Here is a 10,793-nt window from a genome sequence, read left to right on the forward strand (position 1 = left end):
GCTGCAAAGAATATAATCAATCTGATTTCAGTGTTGACCATCTGGTGATGTCCATGTATAGAGTGTTCTTTTGTGTTGTTGGAAGAGGGTGTTTGTTATGACCAGTGCATTTTCTTGGCAAAACTCTATTAGTCTTTGCCCTGCTTCATTCCGTATTCCAAGGCTAAATTTGCCTATTACTCCAGGTGTTTCTTGACCTCCTACTTTTGCATTCCAGTCTCCTATAATGAAAAGGACATCTTTTTTGGGTGTTAGTTCTAATAGGTCTTGTAGGTCTTCATAGAACTGTTCAACTTCAGCTTCTTCAGCGTTACTGGTTGGGGCATAGACTTGGATTATTGTGATATTGAATGGTTTGCCTTGGAAACAAACAGAGCATTCTGTCGTTTTTGAGATTGCATCCAAGTACTGCATTTCAAACTCTTTTGTTGACCATGATGGCTACTCCATTTCTTCTGAGGGATTCCTGCCCACAGTAGTAGATATACTGGTCATCTGAGTTAAATTCACCCATTCCAGTCCATTTGAGTTCGCTGATTCCTAGAATGTCAACATTCACTCTTGCCATCTCTTGTCTGACCACTTCCAATTTGCCTTGATTCATGGACCTGACATTCCAGGTTCCTATGCGATATTGCTCTTTACAGCATCGGACCTTGCTTCTATCACCAGTCACATCCACAGCTGGGTATTGTTTTTGCTTTAGCTCCATCCTTTCATTCTTTCTGGAGTTATTTCTCCACTGATCTCCAGTAGCATATTGGGCCCCTACTGACCTGGGGAGTTTCTCTTTCAGTATCCTCTCATTTTGCCTTTTCATACTGTTCATGGGGTTCTCAAGGCAAGAATACTGAAGTGGTTTGCCATTCCCTTCTCCAGTGGACCACATTCTGTCAGATCTCTCCACCATGACCTGCCCGTCTTGGGTTGCCCCACAGGCATGGCTTAGTTTCTTTGAGTTAGACAAGGCTGTGGTCCTAGTGTGATTAGATTGACTAGTTTTCTGTGAGTATGGTTTCAGTGTGTCTGCCCTCTGATGCCCTCTTGCAAAATCTACCATCTTACTTGGGTTTCTCTTACCTTGGGCATGGGGTATCTCTTCACGGCTGCTCCAGCAAAGCGCAGCCAATGCTCCTTACCTTGGACAAGGGGTATCTCCTCACCACCGCCCTTCCTGACCTTCAATGTGGGATAGCTCCTCTACGCCCTCCTGTGCCCGTAAGCCACGGCGTGGGGTTGGTCCTCCCGGCCACCGCCCCTGGCCTCAGGCTGTCTTCCTTCAACATTATCTTGTTTGGTACTGTCCAGTTTCACAGCAAAAATTCTCGGAAGTCTAACTTTATTTAATATGTATACACTGAAAATTTGGATAAAATTCACACACTTAAATAGCAAAATTTTTTTCTGATTTCACCAAGAGAACTACTGGTCGAAGTGACCTTGAAGTGACTTATTTGTAATCCATATATCAATAGTCCCCTCTGGTCCCATGTTGTCAATCATCATGCAATCCCCCACAGGACCACCACGTTCTATTCAGACCAGAGTTCTGAGCTTCTTCCCCTGTTCCTGTGGTGAGAGGGGCATGAACTGTGAGTCAGGTTGTCCTAAAAAGTAGATGGATCTTGGGTTATTTGTAAAGTCATGGACAGACCTAGAGACTATCTATAGAGTGAAGTCAGAGAAAAACAAATATTGTATATTAATGCATATGTGTGCAATCTAGAAAAAAATGGTATCAGTTCAGTTCAGTGGCTCAGTTGTATCCGAATCTGCAACCCCATGGACTGCAGCATGCCAGGCTTCCCTGTCCATCACGAACTCCCGGAGCTTGCTCAAACTCATATCCATCCAGTCAGTGATGCCAATCAACCATCTCATCCTCTGTCATCCCCTTCTCCTCCTGTCTTCAATCTTTCCCAGCACTGGGATCTTTTCCAATGAGTCAGTTCTTCGCATCAGGTGGCCAGAGTATAAAATGGTATAGATGACCTTATTTGCAAGCAGAAATAGAGACACAGATGTAGAGAACAAATATTTGTATACCAAGGGAGGAAGGGGGAAGTGGGAGGAATTGGGAGATTGGGATTGACATATACACACTACTGATGGGCTTTCCTCGTGGCTCAGCCGGTGTGATCCCTGGGTTGGGAAGATCCCCTGGAGAAAGGAAAAGCTACCCACTCCAGTATTCTGGCCTGGAGAATTCCATGGACTCTATAGTCCATGGCGTTGCAAAGAGTCAGACACGGCTGAGCGACTTTCACTCTCACATTATTGATAGTATGTATAAAATATAGGTAACTAGTAAGAACATCCTGTATAGCACAGGAAACTCTACTTAATGCACTGCAGTGACCTGAATGGGAAAGAAATCCAAAAGAGAGGGGAATATATGTATATGTATGACTGATTCATTTTGCTGTACAGAAGAAACTAACAGAACATTGTAAAGCAACTATACTGCAATAAAAATTAATTTAAAAAAATTAGATGGATCTTAAAACCCTAGTGAACCCAAGAAGCACCAGTACAAGCTGTATTAGGTATGAACTTTCAATGCACACAACTCAGGTGTGAAAAAATGTAACTTTGATTCTTCCTTGTCTGAATTTAATTTCTTTGTCTAGCAGCAGTTTGCCAAATCAATTTGTGGCCAACCCAGTCACTTCAGAGTTTTTCCTTAATCTCTTTGGAGTAGACTCAAGGGCTTCAGGTTTTTCTCTACCTCCCTAATTCACCCCAAGGTATCATTTTACCTCTAGGAAGTTTTCCAAGAATCACAGAACTGAGTAGAGTGGGGTGGGCCTGAGGAAGCATCTGAACCTTGGAGTTGTGTCTGTTCAGATACACACAGTTGTCCAGTCCCGCATGGTCCTCAGACACAGTTGTCTCTCCACACTAGTATCTACCGAGACAACCAAAGTCCTATGTCATAGCTGTACAGTCTGTTCCAGTTTCTGCTAAGACATTCCTAGTAGACAGACCTCTACTATCCTCAAACCTCGGGTCTAATGGCTCCTGCTAGGCCCCCTGTTTTATTGGGTCCCACTCTGGCCCTTCTCAGGCAGAGCCCATCCAGAGCCCTGGCTCCTCCTCGGCCTGGAATATACCCTGGATATCCAAGACTCTGCAATTCCCTATCTAAAGGGTCCTGAGACCTATCTTGGTGCAGGCCTCTTTGTTGAGTGGTCCTCCTGAAGACAAACTGCCCCTAGCATACATGCCCTTAGGCTTGAGGGTGGCCAAAAGGCAGGTATTTGCAGGAGAGTGGATGAAGCTTGGGCATTTGGGTACAGGTGGAGGGAAGAGGGGATGAGCTCAAGACTGGGGCTAGGGACTTGCACTCCGCCACCTCCAAGCATATGTGTAGAAATCTTGAAGTTCCTCCTGGACTTGAAGGTTGCTATCGAAACACATTTGCCATGCAGGAGCATAGAACATATGCTATTTGACAGTGGTTAGTTTGACCTGTAAATATTTAAGCAAAGGATAGGTGGGTCTCCATTTTTTTTTGTTTTTTAACTTTTATATTATATTGGAGTGTGGGATTCCCAGGTGACTCAGCAGTAAAGAATATGCCTGCAATGCAGGAGATGTGGTTTGATACCTGGGTTGGGAAGATCTCCTTGAGAAGGAAATGGCAACCCACTCCAGTGTTCTTGCCTGGAAAATCCCATGGACAGAGGAGCCCAGCGGGCTACAGTCCATGGGGTTGCAAAAGAGTCAGGCACAACTTAGTGACTAAACAGTAATGCTGGTTGATTAACAATATTGTGTTAGTTTCAGGTGTATAGCAAAGTGAATCAGTTATACATATACATGCATCTATTCTTTTTCAAATTCTTTTCCCAAATAGGTTATTACAGAATGTTGAGTAGAGTTCCCTGTGCTATAATGGTGGTTCTCTGATTTTAGTCTCACCCCAGACCCTGAGAATTCTAGGGATGGACCTGATAGAACACTATCACTCAGTTGAGTGTTGCCTTATATAGCTTTGACTGTTAGAGTCCCAGAGTCATTCTTTGGGGAACCCAGTTTATTCAAATGTCGCCATTCTAACTTCACAACTTGTTTAGGTTCTAGGTTTTATTTCCCATCCAAAGAAAAATTTCACTACAATGCTGAATAATCTCTTGGGTTTCTTACCTTCTTACAGTTTCTTGGCTTCAGAGATTTTCCTTGTTTTCCCACCAGGTCAGTGACACATATCAAGAGAAGTCTATGCATCCTCAAAGGATACCAAATAACATTTGAACCAATAAGAAAGTGAAAGTCACTCAGTCATGTCCGACTCTTTTCAACCCCATGGACTATACAGTTCATGGATTTCTCCAGGCCAGAATACTGAAGTGGGTAGCTGTTCCCTTCTCCAGGGGAGCAACTGAACCAATAAGGGACATTTAATTATACTCCACTAGGAAAACAACATCGTGGAAATGTTAATTCATTGTAAGTTAATTTATAAATTTTTATTAATACCAATAAAGCTTTTTTTGAATTTTAGAATGAGAAAGCTAGTTCTGAGTTCATATGGAAAAATAAATAAGAATGGCGTGGGAAGCTCTAAAACAATGGAACTCATCCTGCTAAATATGTAAACGTGTCATCATTCTAAGGAAATAAAACTGCATGCTAACATGGGAGACAGAGAAGCAGAATGGGATAGAAAATTCCAAGATATCCAAAAATACACCTAGGGATGCAGCACATGACCAAGGTGGCATCTAGAATTGATGGGGAAAGAGGGACTGTGCAGTTTAAGTGTTGAGAAAACCATATGAAGACAAAATAAGGTTGGGCCCAAACTCACCCAGAATAAATGCCAAGGGAGCCAAAGATTTACATTTTAAAATGAAACTATATTTATTGATAAGGTTTGTTTATGCAGATTCCCACTCCAGTACTCTTGCCTGGAAAATCCCATGGATGGAGGAGCCTGGTAGGCTGCAGTCCATGGGGTCGCTACGAGTCTGACACGACTGAGCGACTTCACTTTCACTTTTCACTTTCCTGCATTGGAGAAGGAAATGTCAACCCACTCCAGTGTTCTTGCCTGGAGAATCCCAGGGATGGCAGAGCCTCGTGGGCTGCCGTCTATGGGGTCGCACACGACTGAAGTGACTTAGCACCAGCACCAGCACAAATCAATCAAAGGCAACTCAACAGAAAAATGAGCAAAAGACTGGACCAGAAATTTCATAAAATAAGAGGTCTAATTGGCCAGTGCATACATGAAAATATGCTAACTTCATTAGTGCTCAGGGAAATGCAAATTAAAACCACATTGAAATACCACTACACAGTCTCCAGAGTGGTTAAAATGAAAAAAACAAAACACTTGGAGAGAATGTTTAGCAGAAGGAACTCTCACGTGTTGCGGGGAGGTGTGTGTCAGTTGATACAATCACAAGGAAAAACTGTTGGGTAGCATCCATTAAAGCTAAGCTTATGCCTACCTTGCAACACAGCAATTTACCTCCTAATATATATATCCAACATACACATATTCCCTTGCTCACCAGAGGACAAATACAAGAATGTTCACAGCAGGTTTTCAGTGAAAACATTTCCTTCCAACTCTGTCCTCCATCTGTTCTGGGTTTCTTACTCCATAAGATAGAGATATCTTTATTATTCAAGCCTTTGCTCAAAATGTTGAATCACCAGCAGCAGCAGGAGCAATGTTTAACAGCTTATTAGAAATACAGACTCTCGGGTCATGGCTCAGATATACGACATTGATATCTACATTTAACAAGAGCTCCAGATAATGTGTCCACCCATTAAAGCTTGAAAAGCCATAGTTAGTCAGATTCTCTTTTGCTCCTTCTGACTGATATAGACATGACCCTAAGCCTCCTCTCTTCTCCACTGAGGTACTTATTGGCTACCATCTTGTACAGATCACTTTACACCCTTCTCTTTGCTCAAGCTACATATATACATTATCCTCTGGGGCAGGGGGTGGAGGGGTTAACAACACAGGCAGTAGAGTCAGAGCACTTGCATGAAAAATCCTTTACCTGCTTGTTTTTTAAAAAGAAAAATAGATTTTTTAAGAGCAATATTTTTGGGTTCACTGTAAAATTGAAGGGGAAGTACAGAGAATTCTGACACACTTACTGCTTCCTCACATACACAGCCTTCTCTCCACCAACATCTCAGCACCAGAGGGTACATGCTTTCACCTGATGAAGACACACTGGCACACCATCATCACCCAAAGTGACGGATGCACCACAGTTTATTTGTCCATCACCTGCTGAGGGACATTTTGGTTGCCTCTAAGTTCTCACAGTTACTAATAAAGCCGCTATTACTAATTACTAATAACCTGCACTCAAGTGCAGGTTATTGTACAGACATAAGTTAAATAAATACCAAGGAGCAAGACTGCTGGATTGTATGGTAAGGGTATGTTTAATTTTGTAACTGTCTTCCAAAGAAGCTGTATCATTTCGCATTCCTACCAGAAGTGCACGAGTGTCCCTCTTGGTCTACATCCCCGTTAGCATTTCGTCGTGTCGGGCGTGCCATACACATGCATTTGGTCATGTCAGTCGTGCCAGACATGTGCATTTGGTCGTGCCAGATTTTGGCCATTCTAATAGGTGTGTAGTCATATCTCATTGTTTTAATTTGCATTTCCCCAGTGGCAACCCACTCTAGTGATCTTGCCTGGAGAATCCCAGGGAAGGGGGAGCCTGGTGGGCTGCTGTCTATGGGGTCGCATACAGTCGGACACAACTGAAGAGACGCAGCAGCAGCAGCAGCAGCAGTGACAGAATAACCCACTCCAGTATTCTTGCCTGGAGAATCCTGTGGACAGAGGAGCCTGCTGGGCTGCTGTCCATGGGGTGGCACAGAGTCAGACACAACTTGATGCGACTTAGCAGCAGCAGCAGCAGTGACAGAATGTGGAGCATCTTTTCATTCATTTACTTGCTATCTGTATATCACCTGTGATGAAGTGTCCATTAAGGTCTTCAGCCCATTTTTAAATCAGGTTGTTTCTCTTATTGCTGAGTTTTAAGAGCTCTTTGCATGTTTTGAATAACAGTCCTTTGTCAGATATGTCTTTTGCAAATCTTTTCTTTCAATCTGTAGCTTATCTTCCAATTCTCTTGCATTTGTCTTTCACAAAAGTTTTTAATTATAATAAAATCTAGCTTATCAATAATTTCTTTCATGGATTGTGCCTTTGGCATTATTTCTAATAATTTGTTGCCATCCCTGAAGAGTTATAAGCAGAGGTGAAAGGGAAAGTGAAAGTCACTCAGGCATGTCTGACTCTTTGCAACTCTGTGGACTGACTATACAGTCCACGGAATTCTCCAGGCCAGAATACTGGAGTGGGTAGTTGTTCCCTTCTCCAGGGTATCTTCCCAAGCCAGGGATCGAACCCAGGTCTCCTGCATTGCAGGTGGACTCTTTACCAGCTGAGTCACCAGGGAAGCCCAAGAGGAGAAATAGGACTCAGTATATATTTTTTTAAAATTATTCTGGTTTAAGGATTGGAAGAAGGCATGGGGAAAAGCCAGGAGGTTTCTAGGCCACAAAAGAGCTACATCATATAATTTAAAGTAGCGAGGGGTGGAGTGGGAATAATTTATATGAAATACAATGAGAACAAGACCATGAGGAACTGGGCAAGGTTTGGCCTTGTCAAATAATCCTTATTGACAACTCAGGAGAAAAGTGGACAGATGCCAACTGCAGCTTGGAGGCAGAGTTGACAGAACTTGCTGACTCTCAGATATGGGAGGTAAGGGAGGCAGCCTTCTAAAACACTTCCCAGTAATCCTGGTATTCAGGCCCTCGTGTGATCCTCTCCACTTAAGGGTGAAAGTGAAAGTGAAGTCGTTTAGTCGTGTCCAACTCTTTGGAGTCTCTTTTCGACTCCATGGACTGTAGCCTATCAGGCTCCTCTGTCCATGGGATTTTCCAGGCAAGAGTGCAAGAGTGCTGGAGTGGATTGCCATTTCCTTCTCCAGGGGATCTTCCCAACCCAGGAATCGAACCCGGGTCTCCCACATTGCAGGCAGACGCTTTACCGTCTAAGCCACCAGGGAAGCCACTTAAGGGTAGAATGGGTTTAATGCCGTGTTTCCAATAAGAAGAACACAGCATTGCGATGGAATGTCACTTCCTAAAATAGATAATAAGACTGTCACTTCTGTGTTCTCTCTCTAGCTCTTCTGATGTCCTTACCCTGATAGAGAGAGCCACCTGGCAAGGCATGTAGGGCAGTCTCTGGCAAAGAGTCATCAAAACAATGACCTGAAAGAAACAATGACCTGAAATTCTCAATACAATGACCTGAAAGAAACCACCCCCTTCAACAACCATGTGAATTTTAGAAGCAGATCCTTTCCCAGTTGAGCCTTCAGTTGAGACTACCACACCTGGGCCAACACTTTGATTACAGCCTTTTGAGAGCCTGTGAAGCAGAGAACCCAACTATACTCTGCTGGATTCTTACCCACAGAAAGCATGAGATTGTATGTGTATAATATCTTTTTTAAAAACACTTATTTATTTAGCTGTGTCTAGTCTTAGTTGAGGCATGTGGGCTTAGTTGCACCATGTGAGCTGAGTTGTATGTGGAATCTTAGTTTCCTGACCAGAGATCAAACCCACATCCCCTGCATTGGAAGGTGGAGTCTTAACCACTGGACCACCAGGGAAGTCCCTGTATGTGTATTAAGCCACCAAATTTGGGGGTTTGTTATGCAACAATAGATAACTAATACAAGTGTGAGGTAAGCAGAGAAACCAAGGATGCTTCCTACCTAATTTCTGGCTTGAGCAAATGGGTATCTAGACATGTCAAAATTCCCAGTGGAAGAACAGATTCCTGGGACAGAGAGACAAAATAAAAAAAGCATTTGGTATATTAGACATCCAGGTGAAAAATTGGGTAAATCCTAGACAATGTATCTGGAACCCTTTTTCCATGACATTAGATGTCAGAGCAGTAACCAAAACATGAATTTGAACTCAGGGAAAGGAAGTAAATCAGGCCTTTCCTTTGTTCCAGCAAGGCTGAATAAATCAGGGTCCTATGTTTGTTCAAACCTAGCTTGCCCAAGTTCTATTTTGGTATTTGAGACCAAAACCTTAACTGCTAGTCAAGTGTGATTTGGCCTCATTTTATTCTTGTTGCACATGTCTCCTTGAGGAAGAGAGGAGGCAAGACAGAGTTTGGAAATTGTTGCTTTGCTTGGCCACATACCAACATAATAATGGTCATTTCTGAACTTGGAAGGCCTGAACATCAAGCCTTAGCCTAACCCAATGTTTTTCCACAACATCACCACGTTGGCAGTTGGTCCAAAACATTTCTTTTTCTTAAAAAATATTTTATTTATTTATTTGGCTGCACCAGGTCTTGGCTGTGGCATGTAGGATCTAGTTCCCTGACCAAGGATGAAATCCCTGCCCCCTGCAGTGGAAGCACAGAGTCTTAACCACTGGGCCACCAAAGAAGTCCCAACCCAGAATGATTTTTTTGTGTTACTGGAGTGTCCTAGCATTGTAGGAGGTTTAGCATGTGCCAGTAGAATCTTCCAGTTATTGAGACACAAAACATCCTTTCCATAGTTCCAAAATGCATCTTACTGAGACAGCACCTCACTCTCAGTGAGAATCTATGAATTTTTTGTGCTCACTCAGCTGCAACATCTGCCACACACACCCTGAGCCTGCATCCTGCCATCTCCCAGGTGCCTGCTTGACCAGAGGTTCCAGGTGTTTATATGTTCTCATTCCTAGAACTTTCAATACAACAGAATCTCTCAAAGAATTAAAATGTAATGCTAATATGAGAACCATTTGGAATATAATTGAATTTTAGGTGATTTAGAAGGCAACATGGAATCATGTAGAATCTCAGAGACATTGCCATAACTAGTGTTCTTTGTTCCATGGCCAAGCTGAAAAGAAAGTTAATAGAACACTGGCTAGCAGTTCACGATAAATAGTAAGAGGAGGAGTCCTCATGGTACAGGTTTATGATGGAATGCCCTGGAAGAAGAGTTAGAAACTTCCAGAAACTTGGTCTGATAATTCTGGCTGTTAAAGTCTCAGAAGAATGCATTTCTACACTGGGTTGTGAACTTATTACTCTATCTCAAATCTATGTCAGAAAGCGTGCATTTATGTATATATGACAAGCTCTGTTTTGTTGTACTAATTATCACATAAGTTTTATTGAGCACCAGTTGTGAGCTAAGCACTGTGTGAGTTTCTTCGAATGCTTTGTTTAAGAAAAGCCCACTAAACACCCCTGTGGAGAAGAGCAATACAATCCCAGTTTGCATGAAGGGAAATAAAGGCTCAAGATAGCTGCGCAAGTTCCCCAAGATCACCTAGTCAGTGAGGTGTAGAGTCAGATTTCAAACCCAGACTCTAAAATTCGCTCTGTAACTTGTTTAGGCTATATGGAGCTGGAGTCATGTTATCGTACAGCCCTCTACCAAGTGCCAGGCCCTACAAGGCCAAGGGGGACAGGGATGTTCCGGCCTGATTGGACGTGTGGATAGGTGCTCGAGTGAGAGGTTAGATGGATAAAAATAAATGACGGGGGAAATGTATGGGATAATGAGGGAATATAATGAACAGGGGATGGAATGGAAGAGTACCTGAATGAGTGAAATAAGGAAGTAAACGAGGGAATGGAACGGAGTGGGAGAGAATGGGTGAATGGATGGATGGATGGATGGAGGAGTAAGGGGTTTTGAGGCGGCCCTACCAGAAGACCGAGCGCCTCGCTGCCGGCGGGTGGGCAA

At 43.0% G+C, this 10,793-nt stretch overlaps 1 protein-coding gene across 1 annotated transcript in view; it reads left to right on the forward strand.

Annotated features, from left to right (window-relative positions):
* Positions 1–7,640: 7,640 nt before the first annotated feature.
* Positions 7,641–10,793, forward strand: part of GXYLT2 (glucoside xylosyltransferase 2) — an 84,467-nt gene continuing 81,314 nt past the window's right edge. Inside the window, exon 1 of the mRNA XM_010862032.1 lies at positions 7,641–7,657. Within this exon, the coding sequence (XP_010860334.1) occupies positions 7,641–7,657 (17 nt within the window). The remainder of the gene's footprint in view (positions 7,658–10,793) is intronic.

This window comes from Bison bison, unplaced genomic scaffold (genome assembly GCF_000754665.1).
Source record: "Bison bison bison isolate TAMUID 2011002044 unplaced genomic scaffold, Bison_UMD1.0 scf7180017864474, whole genome shotgun sequence".
NCBI classification, from domain to species: Eukaryota; Metazoa; Chordata; class Mammalia; order Artiodactyla; family Bovidae; genus Bison; species Bison bison.